This window comes from Botryllus schlosseri, chromosome 16 (assembly GCF_051294905.1).
Source record: "Botryllus schlosseri isolate E-star chromosome 16, Bs_hap1, whole genome shotgun sequence".
NCBI classification, from domain to species: domain Eukaryota; kingdom Metazoa; phylum Chordata; class Ascidiacea; order Stolidobranchia; family Styelidae; genus Botryllus; species Botryllus schlosseri.
The window spans coordinates 12215622-12236874 of NC_137251.1; the positions used below are offsets into that span (position 1 = coordinate 12215622).

Genomic DNA, 21253 nt, shown 5'->3' on the forward strand with positions numbered 1-21253 from the left:
ACACTCGCCTAGGCCAAATTGGCACAGTCGTATCTTTTCATTGCATTGTGTTTTTTTTACACATGGCCATATTAATGATAATGACATACAGATTACGAAACGTCGCTATAAATGTTTCCTAATGCGCCAGACCAATCTCATATTTAATCGTTTTGCTTGATGTTGCTCAATATTCCTAAGCAGTTTCACGACTTGGCAGGGAATAAACCCCTTCACATATGCTCCTTCACTGGTGCGTGAATATAGGGTCGGTGAAAGATCATTTACAGAACCATACACACCATAGGTAACGTTTGTGAATTGATCAAGCAAGACCGATTTCATCATATTTCGTTCCGATGGTGGTACGAAATATTTTGAAGTTTAAACGCATGTGGTCTTATGAGCAAGTACAGGCTGTAATTTCATACGAAATTCTGAAAATTTGGAATACATATAATCGAAGTACATTCTCTGTTGTTCGAACCATGCTGTGTAAGAAATACCTGGAACCTTTACGATAACGCTCCGATTTACCTACGAAAGGTCATAACGTGTCATTAACAGTGTTCGACTCACGTGTACACTGTACTGTACAGTGCAGCTGTATACTTGCGAACAAATCGCCGATATCAAAACGCGAATGGCGTGTCGATATTTTCTTCGACTTGGAGAAATTTATCTTGGGCACCAGTACTTCGGTCGTATCTTTATGTTACAGTCACTCCAGGCAATCCTTATCGAGATTGATCGGGTTCACCCAACAAAGGTGCAACGAGCTTAATGATATTATGAGTAGGGCTGGGCAAAATCGAGTACCTAAGTGATTCGATTCTGAATCACGTAAAATGCTTCGAGTCGAGTCGAGTCATCGAGTATCACTCATTATGACGTCATAGCAGAATATTATTTGTCAAAGTTCAAATATGTACCTATTAAGCGACCACAAGAATATAATGCCTGTTATCCATCATATTAAGGATACTTTGTTATTTTTTTCGACCATACCGATTTCATTGCACTTGGTGACAATATTGTGGGATGATCATGACTTCGGAAATGTGCTATTTCCAGTAACGTTCGTAGCTTTGTAGTTCATGTTTCGTATGCTACGATACGGCCAATCAAGGTTTCAAGGCTTCAACAGTGAAATTAGCATAAACTCGTTGATCGTTGATAAACTCCTCGTGGATAAATCAACTTTCAGTGGTGAGGAGCGTATAATTTCAGTACTCGAAAAAATCGTCTTTTACTACTCGACTCGAATCATTAAAATTAATACTCGATTCAGATTCGAGTACTCGAATCATTGTGCCCAGCCCTAATTATGAGTAATTCACAATTTTGTTAGTCGCATTGATATTTCCGCATTGCGAGGTATAGTTTGCACTAGTAGCTCTGATTTGCACTAATCCGATGATCGAATTTATTGCAGAGAACAAGCGTTCATGAGTGCACTGAGCAATAACCGATCTATGATTTGACAGCACACCTCGAGTCTTATGGTTTTTGTCTGCTAAATTGCGGTGATTTCAGCTTGCCGATGATATCAATGATAGGTGATAAGTCAAGCATTTTCACTCATGTCATGCCTCGTACTAATTTCAAATGGTTGAATGATTCACCGATAGCAGATCCTACGCTAGCTGCGAGAGCATGATAGAGAAATGAAGTATTTGACACTGGAAGAATATCAACTTGTGCTACGGTATATCGGTAGAATCAATAAAATGGCCGCATTGTTATTAAGGGTTGACGAGCGGCGCGCGACACGTCTCGCTGCTAGATATTTATTGTCTTTTCCCAAGAGGTTAGTCGGCGGAATGACGACAATCGGCGTGATAATTTCATGAACCTGTGAACTCACACGAGCGGTCGCCAAGTGCGACAAAAAATAATAATGACTGTCGATTTTCTGGTCGAACGGGAATCGTGGAATTCACCGGGTATGCAAATGCAGTAGCCTGCTTCGACTTATTCTCCCGGAGACGTGAGAACGATGTTTCAGTTGACCGTAAATGTGTAGAGTACACTCAAATTGACCTAGCATAAGGGCTGTTCAAAAAAGCTATTTTTGAACAGCCCTACCTCGCATGCTACCAAAATTAACTTGAACAATTTGACGCGGCTGCAGTTATTATTCTTACAGATACAAACATATTGTCGTGTGGCGCTAATCATGTCGCAAGGCTTTTCGCTCCACGGACAGAGACAAGCTAAAGTTACAGAGCATATTCACCATGTGTCACGAAAACTACATATTACACATGTGTATATAAACAGTGTAAATAGGTTAATAACGTTCTTCCGGTCGATCTCACATATTGACCCACTTGTTGAAATATATGCACCAAGGTCAGTATGGACTATGGACAATTGGTCGCCAATGCGTGGCGTCGTAAGCACTTTATTTGATTATGGTATTTTCCTCAATTTACCAGATATTGCTCTGCGGTTTCTTCTGTACCACATGCTTCGCATGGTTGTGAATCACTGCATCCGATCTTTTTCGGGTGGTAGTTCAGTCTACAATGTCGTTCTTAAACGCAGGACAAATAGCGTTTTCGAGCCTTGGTTCTACTTTCGATAGCCTTTCAATGACTGAGGGTCGCAGTTCTTTGTACGTGCCCCCAGTATGTGGATTGTTCGATGCGGTTCCACTCATCTTCACATAAATAAATAAAAACGAACGTCGGTGTTGATATGTTGCAACGTTTGTACGTGATAGAGTTATAGTAGAGTGTCTCTATTCGATCGAGAATCTGAAGCATCGATTTGTTAGAACTTGCGACGAAATATAGATTCATTTTTGCAGATGCATCATTGCATACTTACATACTTGAGTTTGCATCTACAGAGTTATCTGAAACGTGATTCATGCCACTAATCCACAATATTTTACGCTTCTATACCTTCAACGAGTAAAGGATACTTTTTCAGCTCGCGGCACCAGCCCAGTCATTTATGACCCGCCGATTTCTCTCGTGCGAGAGAACAGGCTATTTTTTTGTTATCTCGTATCGGTCCTGCATGTATGTGTTGTCTTGCAGAATAAAGTAATCAAACAACTGTGTTAGACTTCGGGTATGAAGGTTATCTGTGTAAAGTATCTGCGCAGCATACACGCATTCCAGGGACTGTCACTTAAACCAATGCCGTTTTATTGCGTCACTACCTCGTTAGTAACGCCGCGTGTGCAATTTGATACCATAAGTATTTGTTCGAGTATCCCAAATAAGCTGCGCAATTTGTCAGCGAGATCCAAGCGACTTTCCTTCCAGTCCAAGCGCCATAAAATTACGCGACAGTTATATAAAGCGCACGTATATCAAAAATTACAATAGTCCCTGTAATATTCCACACGTTATTGATTGTGACAGTTATACCGGACTCTTTTGCAGATTTTAGGGAAATGCCTATACGCAAAAAGACATGCGTCACGGAGCGTTTCGGAAACGGATATTTCTGTCGTATACTCCTTTGTGATTATATGCTCCTCGCCTACATTAATTTACTTCGCGATGGCTTGTTATATAAGGGTATCATGCTGGACAGGATAACGCACCCAATTACGAGTTCTATTCCCTTTATTTACTAGCCTCCAGTCAGACTTACACGCTAATTGTACTACTGAGAAAGTGGTGGCCAGAAAAGCAGTTAGCCCCCACACATTATTCGTCTTGTAAATTACAGTTCATCAACACCTTGCAGTAGTTAGGCTAGGCGATTGGCTGTTAGCATCTCACACTGCGTCAAATCGGCATGCACCCTTTATACTGCACAATGTCACATTATTCCGTTCTATCCATGTTAAAGTGAATAGCGCATTTGTTTCGATTGCTACGCGACAATATATCCTCGTTATGGCTTGCAGAGCTAATATTAAGTCCGATATACGCCAACTTCATGTCAAGTTAGTAGTCTTACAGCATTGTAACTGGTAAATTACATATCGCGACTCGCGCCCTGTCTGAAACATATGTATTCGGCTGAGACGGGGAATGGATCTGGGGCATCGAATCGATCCGTTATCTGATTTTGTTTAAGGCATATGCCACATACTAAACGATACAATGAAGTTTTAGCAGAACATTGCGTACGCTAGGAGCTAGTCACGATTTGATAACCTCGTCCACATTTTTTCGTGGAAAATCGCAACCGGCTCCACATATCATACAGTCGACAAGAAAAAATCAAACGTGCGAGTCTTTGCAGTGGAAATAGCAAAACCGAATTGAGACAGCTCTAAGTTTGGAAGAAGGCAGCATTTCATATAGCACCTTTTTCAAATTCTGACCGCCGTGAAGTATGCAATGGTACATGTATATAAGACTAATCTCCGTCAAGTTTTGGGCGTTTCCCGCCAGTTTTTGGATTCTGCGCTACTTCGGTTTATATAGGCCTATCAGGGATCAGGCACAAAGTTACCCTGCTGTCTCGCAAGTCCTATTGATAACTATCGAATATACAGTATGTTTTCTCACTTCTCATGGATGTGTCGATAGTAAATTTAGTAAATTAACCCCTCTCTCTTTCTCTCTCTCTCGCTGTCTCTTTCTCTCTCTCTCTCTCTCTCTCTCTCTCTCTCTCTCTCTCTCTCTCTCTCTCTCTCTCTCTCTCTCTCTCTCTCTCTCTCTCTCTCTCTCTTTTACTGCAAATGTAATTTTCTGTCTGCCACAGCAGACGTGAAAAGGGAAAGGAAGGATTAGAGAGAGAATAAGAGCAACGAAATTCAGTAGGTTTTCTCAAATATTCGCTGGTTTGTGTCCTAGTTATACTATTTTTTTTTCAATTTTATCTGAAAATTCTTTCTGGTTCTCCATACAGTGTTTACAGTTAGGTTAGAACATATCATCACTTCTAGTAATAGGCTATATATAGGATTGTAGTAGATGTATGTAGCTATATACTGGGGTTGATATGATTTAAAGTCACAATGAATAATAATAGGGGTTTTGTCGCTTGGTTTACTTTTTAATTTGCCCAGGGATATCTAGAACTAGATATCCTCGGATTTAACGCCTAATCAGTTTTCATCATATGACATAAAATGTAAGTGCTGTGTTTCTCTCTCTGGGTACTTGATTAAATAGGTGCCAGTATTCGCAACGGAGAGCTGTTTGGAGCTCCACGTAGAATGGAGGCCTATCTACCCGCGGAGGAATGAGTTCCTACAATAGTCTGATTGTAATCCGTGTTTTTTATTATCACACGATAACGATATAACCGTTACCTAAAAAATCACCATAAACTAGAGTTGCGTACAATAGAAATTTTACCTATATGTCTTGCGTTGCATGTACGCGATTTCAAGCAGTGCGCTTGTGCTAAGCTGTGTTGCATTAGCTCTGTTTGTTTTGTGGTATTCATGGTGTTTATCGACTACTATGGTCATTTACACCAGGCCGATATTGTTCATTATTTTCCGTAACTGCCGACTTACAGCACGGCCCACCTCTAGGCTTTTTGTAAGACACCGCTTACGCGGATGAGGTGGCGAGGAGGAGCCTAGGTAAACCTCCAACACTTAGGTATCGGAATTCTGAAGTCGACCTCGGTCGGACTCAAACCCGCACCCATTAGTGTTGCAGCCGCGGATTATACCACTGCGCTATCTCGCCACCCTGCATTAGCTCTATTTCCAGCTTGTTGCCGTTAAGTACCACGGTTTCCGCGTGGGGCACAACACCAATTGCCGTAAATTACAGTCGCTACTGTAGTACGTGATGAGGAATGCATTCAACCCTAATTGAACGTAACCTGCTCACGACAGCTGTAATCGTGTCGGTGAGCCCAAACTGTATTATCCTCTCGAAATCATAACAATCGATAAGAATAATCTTATTCACGCCGTCAATTCCATGTGTTACGATAATACACGCGACTTTATTGCGTATTGATTGTACTGACTTATCCTCGTATAAATACCAATATATAATTGTATTACGTACATAGGTGGATTTAAGAATAAATTAAAGCGTCGGTAACTATGGCAGTACGGTGTTCAAAAATATATAGTACGCTTTCACGACTCAGCAATGTCACTAGAGTAAATGAGTTCTCGAATTGACAGGTAGGCCAAATGTAACGCGTTGTCTCGGGCACACTGTCAACTTGTAACGCTTATCAGGCGTACTTATTCCCGTGAAGTTGCCTGTAATTCGCAAGTCGACCGGGTGTCATTTGATTACTGGCACCTTTGCAAATGAGAATCTTTGTCATCTAAGTATGAATATGTCGCGGATCATCAAGTAACGCCGGGTCGTATTATAGCTCGTGGTATACACACGATCACAATACACCATACATGAGCTCAACCCTATTCCCCGTTATGTATTTCACACGCGATATATCTCATAGCAAATGCCTATGTCGTCAAATAAACGAATCTATTAATCGTCCGTCCATCGTGTTATCCCAGCCTCACGCAGTGGAATGTACCGTTGAAAAGATTCGGCAAATCTTACTTACAATTGAATTACTGATGTATATAGGGCAATATTTTAGTCAAACCATATGACAGTGAGCCTGTGATGCGTTGAGACCACCGGGGTCTTCGTGTTCCAAATAAATCGGCCTGCTTCATCGTGGCGTGAAACGAGGTATTTGTAATGGCCTATGGATCGTTGCCGTGATTACAAAATTAGTATCCCGCCATGCGCGAATAAGTCGATCTAGATTGGTTCAATACGAGTTGACCGTCGTGTGTGACTGCAGAAAACGGTATAAGTGACGGTACATTACCGGTACTGTTTGTAAGTGGTTCGTAGTCATATCGTTATAGGAGAAGGCTATGTTTTAGTAAATATGTACGTTCACATTCATTGCGGATGGTCGCTGATTATATTATTAAGCTTGGAAATTTTCAGCCATCCGTATGCGTTAGAGACGAAGGGCACTGAGCACTGAGCACTGAACAGTCTATATGTAATGCACATACCGTCTCCTAAATATTATCTGTCACTGTCAACAATATGCTTTTATCAAAGACTGAAAAATATAATAGAATTGGAAGTCATGTATTTCCAAATTTCCACCGAAGCACACTGTAAAAGCAAGTGAACGACACTTTCTGGTGCAAAATCTTGCTCTGACACCTCTTCCAATGGATGTAAACGGATCAAACACACCAAATTCTTAGCAGACGAATAAAGTTTGTAAACCTGCGCAGAAACCGCTAGACTTCGGGGTATATCTCATTAATCTCGATGAGACTTATTTTCACTCATTAGAATTGGTGTGCAAGCCAAATTCCGTACCAGAAAGTGGCGATGGCCTGATTTGCATCCTGAGCTATGATAGGAATATGGAAATACGCCTTTATTCGAGGCATGTTTTTACAGCTCTGCATTGACTACAATTAGACAAGTGAAATTGATATTGCCACAAACATTCGAAACACATATAAGTATACCTCACCGACGGAGGCTCGGCGTAAACCCTATGATTGTATATTTTTATTTTACTTTTCTGTTGTAGGCAGAACAAGCACGGTAACTGTCCAGTGTTGATGAAACGAAAAATATTTAATCATTCAAGACGAACTTTGTAAAATTCACCTTTATTTGATCCTTTCACAAAACTGATGATTGTTCGATCGTATTAGCTCATGATCCATCAACAGGGTCAGTAGCGCTTGGATGATTAATACTCATAATGAGCAGTATTGAAATTTCCAAATTCGTCGACGTCACGCTTGCCGATCGGCGTATAAAAAGCCATTTGTTTAAACCCGCGTGACCTTGCGTCCATCTTGTTTGATTTATCGGACATGTAAAAATCGAATTTCCTGAAGTTGACTTGATACAAATTTTGATTAGAAATTGATTGTATTGATAGGGTGGACATAATCTTTGCATGCAATCTCCGCAGACGTATAGACACGTGTATAGTTGATATCGCATTATTAATATTTTTATCGAATTTCAAAATTATTTTGCATCTTCACTTGACACCGGTTGCAAGCACGTCCGTTGGACGTCGCCCACCATTCCATCAGATGTCCAATCTGATATCTGTCACCTCAAACAGTGTATCAATATCCGCAACAATATTTCTATTCTACACGCGTGCATCATTTTCTAAACCAAGTAATTCATAGCATATTTAATAACATAAAACGTGTTGAAGTGTCCAGCACAATCTCAGATGTGATAAGCTCCACCATATAGTCACGACACTATACGAAAATCGTGCCAATTCCTACCCTACCCGGGATGCAAAATAAGTTGGCATTATTTTCCAGTACCTATCATAGAAATCACACCGTTTCCAATTGGTGTAAATGAGCCAAATGCACGATTCAATACTCCATGGGAGGGGGTTCGGATTTCGTGTACGACCCCAGAATGCACAATAAAGTGGTATAAACATAATTCCCTACGTTCGTGCACTCCATACGGATTGGTGCATTTGGCTAATTCACGCAAACTGCAGAGGTTGTTAAGAATTTGATACATGCGTCGAATGTCACCCATTTATTAACAATACGTGCTGTCTTGGATATTTCCACACGACAATTCGGTCTGATGTGTTTCAGAAATGTAGGTCTCACTTCAAACTGTGACCTAACGACACTTCTGACGAATCAATGAAATGAACATATAGTGTATGGTTTCACTGGCTTAAATACTGTAGTCTCAGTCACAATATTAGGCGCTTTTTCATGCTCACATTGTATAAGTTCGATCCGAAGAAAAATTGTGACATCATCGATGTGTACGTCATGTCAATTCGACCCACAGCCTCGCATTTCACTTCGTGCAGCTTGTCGGTAGGGCTGGGCAAAATCGAGTACCTGAGTGATTCGATTCTTAATCACGTAATATGCCTCGAGTCGAGTCGAGTAATCGAGTATCCCTCATTATCGCGTCATAACAGAGTGTAATATGTGAAAGTTCAAATATATACCTTTTGTGCCACCACAAAGAATATAAAGCCTGTTATTCGTCATATTTAAGATATTGGGGTAGTTTTTCGACCATACGGATTTTATTGCACTTGGTGACAATGTTGTGGGACGATCATGACTTCGGAAAAGTGCTAGTTCCAGTAATGTTCGTAGCTTTGTACTACATGTTTCGTATGCTACGATACGGTCAATCACGGTTTCAAGGCTTCAACAGTGAAAATTACTGTCGAAACTGTTATTCTCGCTGATAAATTAACTTCCAGTGGCGAGGAGCGTATAATTTCAGTACTCGGAAAAAATCGTCTTTTACTATTCGACTCGAATCATCACAATTAATACTCGATTCAGATGCGCGTACTCGAATCATTGTGCCCAGCCCTACTTGTCGGTGAACCATTTCAAAGTCGGTGAAAGCAATGCGCTTGTTGGTTTAATTAGAAGTAACTGCAATTTTTCGTACTATGATTGCACAATGTACATGTAGATATAGCAACAAAACACCCTGCCTGACTACTTGCCTAGACCAATGTAATTTCATTCTTATTCTTTAGGTATGTAGATGTTGGACCGATTTGTAATGTGAGTCGAAATGGCTTGTGAAACACGGCCAGATAAAATCCGGGATCATCTCAAGTTACATGCGGGATTAGCGATTCTTCGTATAGCGTTTGAGATGACGTTTCCGTGCCCATGCCGTGTGGGAGTGTCTTAACGGCTGAGTGAATCGTATTCGGCTGCTCGAATCTCTCGATTAGTGAAGCGTCGATTTTATTTCTCACTGTCTCTATTTTTCGATTGTAGTCAATTTCATACCGCTTGCTGACTCTTTTACCAATTCTGTTCTGCAAGATTCACGGATGTGCGCAGCCATCTTGCATACATAGCTGTTTTCATTCGCTTTTGCAACATCTGCAAAACTAATTAAAATGTACTCAGCAATTCAAAATTGTTCATGGATGAAAATTCGCTTGATCGTAGCAAGATATAATTAAATTACCAAAGCTTGAGTTCTGGCTTGATTTGTTTTCATAGAAACATAGTAAAAACTTGATGCATCACACGGTAATATCTTGATGCCCTTCCAAAGCTCTCAAATAGCTGCAGCTTGTCGTTTCATTTTTTCGCGCCCTTTATATGTCACGTAAGCGCGTTTCGAAGTGAGATTTTAATTTACAGACCAATTCGTTAATTTCAATCACAGCCGAATCTCGACCCTTACTTGAACTCCGGCATCGGAGAAAACTTAAACCCATGGGAGCTCACCATCGATATGAAGCGAAATTCTTTTTACGATTCCTTGATGACATTCATACGTACACATTTATGATGAGATATATCGGTTCGTCCTACGCACCCTCATTTCCACTTTCGCAAAAGGCAGAATTGGGCGACCTCATTATGCATTCTAGGTGAGATGTTGTAAGTGCAGTCAGCAATGACTCACAGCCAAAGTACATCATGTCGTGTCTTAGATCATGCGTATTTTTTAAACAGTAATTTTAAAATGGGATGAACGTACGAAGATAATGAATTCGCTAGTATTTAGTAATGACAGTATAGCTTGACGCTTCGTTTATTCGTTCTTATGTATTTATCAAACAGAGTTCTTAACACGCTATGAATGTACGAAGATATTGAGTTCGCTACTGTTTAGCATTAATATTATAGCATGACATTTCGTGTGTATGTTCTTGCTTATTAGTTAAACAGCAAACTCAGCATGCGATGAATGTGCGAAAATATTGAATTCTTATACTTAGTATTGTATAATACGAATCCCTGCACCTAACGGCAGCTCTCAGCTGATGCCCGCAGTACAACAACGTTCTAGAAAGATCTCGTAGCGTATCTAATATAGTGCTCAAAAACCGACGTGCATGGTGCACCCGGGGTGCACTAAATACGCATCAGGTGCACCAGTACGAAAGAGGTGCGTCACAGACTTGACACACTAAAGCAGCCATTTTCAACCTATTTGACCTGGCAGCACCCAAGGTATGAAAAACTATTAGTACCTCAAGTACACGTTCAACTTTATGAGATTTCACATTTTAAAGAACAGGATAGGATGCGGTAAATGCAAGTGGTAGTAGGGACGAGTCGAGATGTATAGGCCTTGTACATTAATAGGTGCATGCCAACAACTTTTGCAAGTCGCCAACAACGCAGATACTTTTATTCCTGGATTTTCCGTAGTCTGGCCAATTCATTCATGCTTTATTAGTAAGGGACAATGAATGTTGCTTATGAAGCAGGAAGAGCATTGATTTAACGTAGATTTGCAAACTTTCTGGCATCGAGTAATTTGTGGGGGCAAAGACAGAAAGGGCTTGTGGCTACAAGCCGGCGACCCCAACTGTAAATAAATTCAAACCTGTTATATTTGCAAGCTACTGTCGCTTTTATTCCAGAAATATCAATATAATTGTAGACAAGACACACCCCATTACGCCTCCAAAATCTCGCTATATCACTAATATCTTCATGTTTTGGGCTAATCGCAGAGCAGCGAGGAAACGCACTGCGTTAATGTCGCCAAATAATATATCCAGTTTGTGTTTCGTTATATTGCGTTTCTTTTTGACGGATTTCTATCGAAACGCGGAAGCGGCCGTAGACAGTGGCTTCCAATCACGAATCTTGGCGTCACTGGATTTTAAATGCATGAAATCTTTTCCTTCCGGGTTCAAGTTATAGGTAAAGTATATAGGCCGCAGTATTGTGATACCGCAATATCTCGCGGCACCCTTTAGCCATTCAGCATTCCCAATGGCACCCTGGGCATCTTGGTTGAGAGTAGCTGCATTAAGGTGGAGTACAGAAAGCCGAGTATATAAATTCTAGATATGTGGCAAATCTTTGGATGGATCGATACAGCACTTAGGAAGTAGATGATCCTTGAGCAAAAAGTATGATTTTCGAAAGTAGTGAGCAAATTTTCAAATCTTTGGATGAGAACCCTAATCTGCTAATCTTGATCATGGACCAGGCATTTTTCTCTGGTCACTGACATGAATCTGCAGGATTTATCTCGGTTCTTTTTCTTTACCTAGTTGATATTTTGTATGGATTTTTCGTTGTTTCTCTGCGTGTTACTATAGTACTATAGAGAACTTTTGCAACATCAGATGGTAATACAAGCAATCCAAATTTGGAGTTGACCCTTCGCAATATATTTCCAGTCGGCTTTTATTCAGTGTATTCGGTATATCGCGACGTTATCAACATTTGCCGTTTGATCAGCAAAGTTTCTTCGATATTGTCGCCCCCTCAGAAAATAACATCGGGCTCGTTAACTCAGGGACCGGAGATCTATATATGTTTAAAGGTGACTGACGACAATCAGCCACCTTGTTAAACATATTGTTATTTCATAAAGCTAAATGATCATATTTATCTTCTTTTGCATTGTTTGTTTGTTTCGTGGTATTGATGGTGTTTTACGACTAGGATGGTCATTTACACCATATTCTTTATTGTGATTCCATATCTGCCAACATGTAGCATGGCCCACTTCTGAGACTTTAAAGACACCGCTTACACGGATCAGCAACGCATTGGTGTTGCAGCTGTAGGTCATACCACTGCACTATCTCGCCTCATACGTTGCATTATTCCTTTGCAATTCCAAAACAAGGCCGAGGATCAATTGTTATATCCAGAAGTGGTCAGTAACGAAGTATACTTCTACTTTTTGAAGTACTTGAAGTTTTTGCCTACTAGCACTACTTATTAAGTAGTTTTTATTATAGACTGCTCTCACTTCTACTTGGGAGTGTTCAGATATTTAGACAAAAATAGGCGTATAATACCTACTTATTTACTTTCTTGTGAACCGCCAGTCCTACTCCTACTTGAGTAAAAATTCCGGCGTTAGTTCTACTTTTCGGTAGCGACGGTATCCATTTTGACCACCTCTGGTTATATCATAATGACACGGAGTACGGTATTGCTTCACAAAGAAAATTCTTGTCCGGAGGTCTGTGTCATAATGTCAGTTCAGTGTCAGTCAGTTCATGTGCTGGTATTGCTTTGAGTCATTGAGATTCGTTGCAATAGAATTTCGGCTCGGTGAAATTGTCCTACGCTCGTATCAAAAGCGCCAACGCCAGCAGATAATTGCATGAGGCTGTATTTTTATAATGAAAGTTGAAGCCACTCATGGCTGGGTATAGGGATCTCTGTGAACTAAACATATAAAAGTGTCAGCAACCCCTTTCAATTGTTATGATTGTTAGTATGGTGATCTGAGTGTATGACATGCACAGCAAATGGTTTAGACAGCTTTGATATTAGAGCAGCATTTGGTCATTTCATCTAGCTAGAAGGAATCCTCCATCCATCGTCTGGGTCGATTACATTGATATTTACATACACATACACACTTTCATGTCATGAAAATGCTGCTCTTCTGGAAATGTTAGCGCTCAAAATCATCTTGGTTAAATGCTTTTTAGTAAACTGGGTGCACAAAGTACGTCACAACAACTTTTAGGGATTACCACACGAAAACTGTCGAAGAACACTGAATTCTAGTACATGCGTCTTTCCGACTGGTAATTTAAAACCCGACCACTATTTCCAGCTTTATTTCTTAAACGTTTGGTTTAATCAAAGCAAAGCTCAATCAAGATGTGGCAAGCTATCATCTTATCGACGTGTTTGGGTGAGTAATTTTAAGTGCTCGTGATGTACTTATCGGGAGTGTCATACGCGGTGTCATATTTTTACAGCTCAACTGACATTTGCAGCGGATTGGAGCTATACCGGGGATACGGGTAAGCATTAAGGCTAGGCACAATGATTTCCGTGGTCGAGCCCGAATTCAGAATTATTTCTAAAGATACGAGCCGAGTATTGAAATATGATTTTTCTCTAGTATACCGAAATTATGCACTGCTGCATGTCTGTGTGAGTGCTTTGCAGTGATCGTGATGTACTAATCCGGCGTCTCATGCGTGGTGTCATAATTTTACAGCTCAACTAACCTATACCTATATAACTACACAGGGGATACGGGTAAGCATCAAGGCAGGGCTTCGAGTAGTCGAGCCCGAATCCAGTATTTATTCTAACGTTACGAGCCGAGTACAGAAATATGACTTTTCTCTACTATGCTGAAATTATACGCTCCTTTACCGCTTTTATCATTTATATTTTTGGTCTTTTATCTCGCCGTGAAAATATTGCTACTCTCCCTACATGCAAAATATCTGGCACATTGCTGGGTGCGTTGGCGCAAGCAAGTCTTACGTGAAATAGTGATTGACATGCGGGATCGTCAAATCAGAATCAGCATATCAGCATATTCACTCTGACAGATACGGTCGAAAAACACTAAACTATCTACAATGCAGTGTAATTGGCTCATTCATTGTATTTGTGCTGCATAAAAGTACATATGCGAATCTTCCATTGCGGTCCTACATAACGGTTATTGTAGGGCAAGTTTTTTCACTAAAGTCGCGAGAAATTTGCACTTAATTTCAACCAAAAGTTGGAGTAAAAAGTTTCATTCAAAGTTTTTGTTGAATTATTAGGGTAGGAGATACTCGAACCGCCAAACTTACATTTTTTCCGGTACATAGCAAGAAAATTACGCAATGCGAGAATAATTTACCCCAAAAAAACTAAACAGCATATCGATAACTCCCTTCCCCTAAAACAAGTCATATAATACACCCCATGCCCCTAGGTCTGCAAACCTGACCCTAGGCATTGCAGAAAAACCCACACTTGGTGACTTCAACAAAATCAATAGCCTGAAAAAGGTGGCCCAGTGAAAATGTAATTGTCGGCGGTCTCGTCTATTCGCTCGTGAAATCTTAATTTAAACGACAGAATTAACATAGCGATCTATTTACATATTGTTCGGGCACGGTCGTGCTTGGCAGGGGTAGTTGAACTTATTGATTGCAAGCCATTGTGTCATAGATAACAGTGAGATGCAGCTAATCCATCATATAGCTCGTTGCTATGCATATCAAAGGGAATTGAACCCGACTAGAAATAGTTTACAGCATGTTTTTAAATCACTTCCTTACATTTTAACGCAATATTGATAAAAATCGCACTAAAATTGTCATGAAAAATAAGAGAGAAGTTGCAAAGAGTTGCACTATAAAATCCATCCCAACAGCTTAAACCATCCCTACATACATAGATTGTGATTATCAAGGAAGCTATTGAAAACTGAAAAAAAAGTTGCAAAAGTTGCAACAACTTGTCCTGGTTATTAGTTGACTACTCGATTCGATTAGAAGCGAAATACGAGATTCGGTATCGAATGAAACAGGTTGTCGATTTTTTCAGCCTTATATGAAGCCGATAAGTCTACGGATTGTGGTACTGAAGGATATTAATTTATTGATTCAAATGCTGTATAGTGCATGGATCAAAATGAATTTCACTTATATGCAGCTCGCTCAAGTTAGTTTATTTGTTTCTATAAGTCGCAGAGCCATCCATACTGCTCATTTTCCCTCTTGTCCACTTATTCCTAAGCCTACCGATTTTATCCGTACTGTGTTGCTCACAGTGTTGGGATGACTCGAGTCATGACTTGACTCGAGTCAGACCCGAGTCACCTTTTTCGCATGACTCGACTTGACTCGAGTCACTTTGCTAAATTGACTTGACTTGACTTGACTCGGTGTATCAGAAATGTGGATTGACTCGTGACTCGGAGCAAAATTCTCGAGTCAATTTCAAGTCATGAAGTAATCGGTGTCGATAAAAATCACTGTGTCTTGCCTATGTTCAGACTGTTCGCGAAACGCTTGCGTAACCCGTGAGAGCGACCAATCATTCAATGACCGTGTGTTTCACCGAGCCTCGATTGTTCTCTCACAAATAAATTGACTACACGAAGTGATCGAAGCTTACAGCTTACGTTGTCGTAACTCCAGTAGTAGAGTAATAGAATAGCAAAATGTATGTTTCTGTTCTCTGTTCTTACCTTGACCAAACCTCTTGTTTTATTGAAATTGAAGTCGAATATAGTTTATATAGTCCTCAACCATTGTCGCAGGCTCGAATGGTATCATATCTATCTGTAAATGGGTAAGGTATTGCATCTTATCAATTCGTTTCTCTATTCTCTATTTTGGCTGGTAACTATAAACTGAGGCTATGCAGTATGCATTTGCATAGTTTAACAGTTCTAGGAGCCACTTGACTTGAAATGTGACTTGACTCGTGACTTGACTTGACTTGACTTGACCTGACTCGACTTGACTCGAGTCACCTCCAAAAATCGAGTGACTTGACTTGACTCGAGTCACCTTTGAAAATCGATTGACTTGACTTGACTCGAGTCAAAATGTGCATTGACTCGAAATGACTCGTGACTCGAAGGTAGTGACTTGATCCCAACACTGGTTGCTCACCGCAGAAATAATTAAAATGCGTTTCTTCAGATTTACTGTTGAAGCTACATGATATTGCTTGTTCTAGCATACCGAGATATGTTGCTGTCGTTTGGTATGACGCCTGGGATTATCGTTTGTGGCTATATAATGGAAAGAATATTACCGACGATTATTAAGACATGGTATATATTGGATAAGTATAGGCCTGCTGATCTTATTTGATTTTCGTGCAGTTGCGATTCACTTTGTTTATCTGCTCCACGATTACGTGAAGTTCCTCTCATAATGCGACTGAATTGGCAAACCACGTTTCGCTACTTGACATCTGTACATTGACAAACCACCGACGCATCGTACGAAAAGTGAATTACAATCGAATCATGATTTAGGTCCAGCCAATTGGGGAATCAATAATAGCGACTGTGCCCTTCAAGCCCAATCTCCGATAAACATCGTCACGGGAAACGCGCAAACGGACGATAACTTACCAATCGTCGATAGAAGCTACTTTTACCAACCCTCCGACGGAATGCTCGTCAAAAACAATGGTCACACAGGTAAGTCGTGAAGGTCTCCAAATAAGTCATGTGTCCCCGGGGGAAGCCACTGGATTTTACAAACATAGATGCGCATGCTTTTTCGTCCATTCATCTACCTTTGTTACTCGTGACCTCATTGAGAAATTTTCCGGGTATTGATGCCACGAAAACTACATAACATGTTCGACAATGAACAATCCGTCTCTTTGCCAAAACGACCCTTTTTTAATATGATGTGTACCAAGGTCAACCTTCTGCAATTTAGTTCAGGTGGACTTGATTAACGGGTACACAATCAACGACAACAATCTGCTTCCTTTCCCGGCGAAAGCCGCTCAATACCATATTCACTGGGGCACAGCCACAGCCAGCGCACACACTGGGGGTTCCGAGCACACCATAGATGGAAGGCAATACTTTGGAGAACTTCATGTTGTTCATTACAACACCAAGTACGCCAATCTCAGTGCTGCCGTTTCTCAAAGTGACGGCTTAGCTGTCTTTGGATGGTTCATAGACGTGAGTAATGACTATGATATAAGCTTTATTCTATTTCGGTAACGATTCATTACTAATAGCACAGTCAGTAATACAGACTAATTTGATTTTTTTCTGCACTGTGGCATAATTTATTTAAAGTCGCGCAATGTGTAGATATGAGTGGGCGAGATGCAGGTTTCATATCCATGCCTTCGTAAAGCGAAATAACGGCACGTTTCGACTCGTGGAAATTCTCATCGATTTCTAGAATTATCTTAATGATTTTCTTACTGCCATGGTCGAGGTTTTTCGAACGTGCGAGAAAGTAAATTCATCGATGTACGTTTCCAGGTGACTTATCCCCAAACAAACTTGGACATCCAGAATTTGTTGGATCTCGCACAAACGAATGCTGCCGACAAAAACGATAACGGAACGATTACAAACCGCTTCTCCGTAGAAACACTCATCCCGCCGAATTTGAACGAATACTACAGATACAAAGGCTCGCTTACTACCCCGCCATGTTACGAGTCAGTCGTGTGGACAGTCTTCAAAAGTCCCATCGAAATTACCCAAGCCCAGGTAAAGCTTCATATTAAAACTCACCGGCACATTTAACCGAATGGTGCTACATACACGACCCGAGTATGCACTTCTACATCACTCAATAAATTCTTTTGGATGATTGTAATACTTGGGCGTGCTAGGGCACTTTTGTATTGTATTTGTATTTGTATTTTAAATATTCTGGTGTGATTACGATGCAGCAGATATCAGTCACTATAGCATTCCTGGTAAACTAAATTCCAGTTCTCAATATTGTTGGGCCATAATTGGTAGAGTATCCGGGGGCAATATCATCTTGAAGAAATGCGTCAAATTTTCATTTAATTATGAGTAGAAGTAGGTATTGTCAAGACACGTCAAAACTACTTCAAATATTAGAAGTATAGCAAATTAATGGCCCGAAAAGTATTCAAATAATTAGTTTCGAAAATTGACTTTGGCCGAGGTGTCGCGTACTTTTAGTAGTAATCTGTGGGAGTGGGCTGTTTGCGAAAATGTAGCATGAATCGTGCGCGAACACAAAACGAACGATGACATTACAAATACAGAAATTATGGGAAGTATATATACTACTGTACCCATGCATGGGTCCTTTCGTCAGTGTTTAATATAATTTCATTACATAAAAGTGATGCAAAAACTACTTGCTACTTCAAAAACTGTGAAACCCATTTTTCTCAAAAACTAGAAGCATAAGTAGTCTGTAAACATCACCATTTGAATTAGCAGTGAACTCACGAAAAGTGGAAATACCTCTAGTATTATCAAATGTCTTCTACATTCGTATACAAAGGAATAGACATTTCGATTATTCTTTGGGGATTGCCACATTGGTTATATTGCGCCAGGTCATGCCGCAGTCAGATATTTCACGATCAAATCAAATCAAGCTGTGACGTTACTATGGCAATTGGGATTTCATCTGGAGACTTAAATGTAAACAAGGGTGTTAAATTCTAAATTATGAATCAGTAGAACAACGTTTAGGCGTCTGTAGAGCGGGAAAGAAACGAAGAGTAAATTGATTATGGGGGAAATCATGTTACGAGTTCGTAATAACATCGTCGGCACTGTGACCTTAGAGTATTGTAATGCTAACGCGATTCTGTGCACCCAGGTGCGAAAACTCTACTAGACCACCATGAATTGGTGATGACGTTATAAAAATAACGCAAGTCTTTGTATCCCTTGCAGGCTATCCAGTTGGCCACTGCTTATTACGAAAACCAAGCAGCTAACATGGTCATAGAGAATAATTTCCGACCGGTTCTGCCGCTGAACGGAAGAACGGTGACAAAGCCCAGACCACTGGTGCAGCAGTCCAGCGGAAGCACATCTACCCCGCACATGATCACTGGATTTATTACCATGGCGCTGACCGTTGCTTCTCTGTTGTAACTACCTCCTCACGATTGATTGTGAAGTCTATTGCAACCAATTGAATTAGGTTAGGAAAAGTTCTTTATCGGTAACAGCCGGTGGCATAACATCATGAAACAATCTTAATGTAATATCTTGAAGTAGGTAATCTTTTTTATACCGGGTATAATGGTATTACCGCGTCCTTCCAATCGATTGCAACGATTTTGACTAATGAGAAAGCCTGTTCTGTGCATCTCAGGTATAATATATTATATACTCGCAAGTTGGGCAACATCCAGGACCCCGTAATTCAGCGTTCAATGCATTGGCGAAGGGATATGTAGGACCTATTTCGAAACCATCAATGAAATTGGCCTTACATGTTCCAATACACTGCTCGCAACCGTTTGGCAAATAATTGTTCAACGGAAAAAATGTTTTCCCAAAATACAATCAAAACAGAGCTTTGCCTTCAAGACTAAAAACACCGATACGAGTATGTAGTGTGTTCCATTCACTGCCGTGTATGAGTCTGTGTCCGAGTGCACACACCTGATCACAGCACTGTTATATCCAGCTATATAATATATAGCAGATAGTTTATTATGATAGATATGTCGCTTGATTGATGATCCAAGTATGCACAACTATTATCCTATAAAATACAGAAATTGTGGTTTCCAATTTCCACTGTCGCAAAATTCAGTGTTCATACATAGGCATGGGTACAAAGCCAAATCTAATGGCCCCTGCATTTCTTCTCGACTTATAAAAGAATTCATGAAATGCTCAGAAATACCATATTTATAGTCAAGAGAATCGATCTTCGATTGTGTGCTGCATTGCGATCGTTGTTGTACTTTTTATATGTACAAGTTATATGGTTTCGACAAGATATGAGAACCTTTTCCGCTGATTTTTGCAGTCGTTATGCATTCACGGGTATCGAACTTGTTGAACAAATAGATATTTGTTACACTAATTGAAATACATGCATATATATATTTACCTATAACAAATAAATTGAATGATTTACGGTAAAAATAATGTCGTTGTTATTGGATTATAGTATGTCATGTTGCATTGCTTCAGAGACTGAGGTGCTCGCTAAGTATCTCACGAAATTTAGACAGATCATCAGGTGCTTGTCAAGCAGCTGGATCAGCAAATCTTAACCAGAGAACGGTTTAGTGATATGGTTCATTCAATACAACTCCGATAGCCTACATGATGCTTATGCTTATGATAGTGGGAAGAAATCTTTTCAACGCAGAGGGGAGAAAACTATGGCCAGGGACAATATTTTTGGTGCCCACGAAAACATCAAGCAATAACATGCCAAATTCTGATAGCTGATTGCGTGAAAATCGAATTACCGCTGTGACTTGATTAAACCTATTCCTAAAATATTGATGAAGATGAACCGTGAATAATAGTATGATTAACGTATTATGGTGGTTTATTTCTGATTGCTTGTCCGTTGTCCCTGGTGATCGGCTTTAATTTAATTTATTATACAATCAACTCAACTCACGAAAGACCCGCTGAAACGTCCAGATTCCAGATGTCGCGTAATTTATGGCGTTTTTAGTTGTACCCTTACAATAGCCTGGCTGTCGCAGCTATAAAGGATGAAGAATTGCCGAAAAGAAGGACAAATCCTCCTAAAAGCGGACGCATGGTAACCATCATTAGTTTCGAAATCGAAATGACAATTTTACCTGAAATATTTAATAGTTAATCTGCAATTAAGCAACTGCGGTATAACTGTGTTGCCTTTCGACCGAACAATACGAAAAATTGTATGGCGAGGCCACGTATTTCAAACTTGTATCTGAAAGAGAATGGGACAGGGGCGGGCAACTTGTACAGTCGGTGGGCCTGATATGGAAAACTGAAGTAGAGGGAGATGGGGTAGGCCTACCGATGGATTAAAAATTACAAAATGATCTCCGGCCCCAAATGTTCAGCCGATAACGGCAGATCTTTTGTCGGATCAACACTCCAATCCAGTGGTTCTTAACCTGAGAGTAATTACCCCC

The 21253-nt window shown here is 40.3% G+C and overlaps 2 protein-coding genes across 4 annotated transcripts in view; both read left to right on the plus strand.

The window, feature by feature from the left end:
• LOC145458237 (integrin alpha-11-like) overlaps window positions 1-21253 on the plus strand; it is a 329408-nt gene that overhangs the window by 61334 nt on the left and 246821 nt on the right. The window lies entirely within an intron of this gene.
• The window catches only part of LOC145458249 (carbonic anhydrase 2-like), a 44900-nt gene continuing 37116 nt past the window's right edge, over window positions 13470-21253 (plus strand). The window contains exons 1-7 of one of the 3 annotated variants that reach the window (XR_013921093.1): window positions 13470-13556; window positions 13624-13668; window positions 16650-16817; window positions 17065-17318; window positions 17631-17864; window positions 19044-19400; window positions 19452-20258. Coding sequence is in view for 1 of the 3 variants with exons in the window: in XM_080336577.1 (XP_080192703.1) it covers window positions 13523-13556; window positions 13624-13668; window positions 16650-16817; window positions 17065-17318; window positions 17631-17864; window positions 19044-19247 (939 nt within the window). In the remaining 2 variants the exon portion in view is untranslated. Of the gene's footprint in view, window positions 13557-13623; window positions 13669-16649; window positions 16818-17064; window positions 17319-17630; window positions 17865-19043; window positions 20259-21253 lie in introns of those variants that run through there. The other 2 variants (XR_013921094.1, XM_080336577.1) reach the window with 2 other exon arrangements.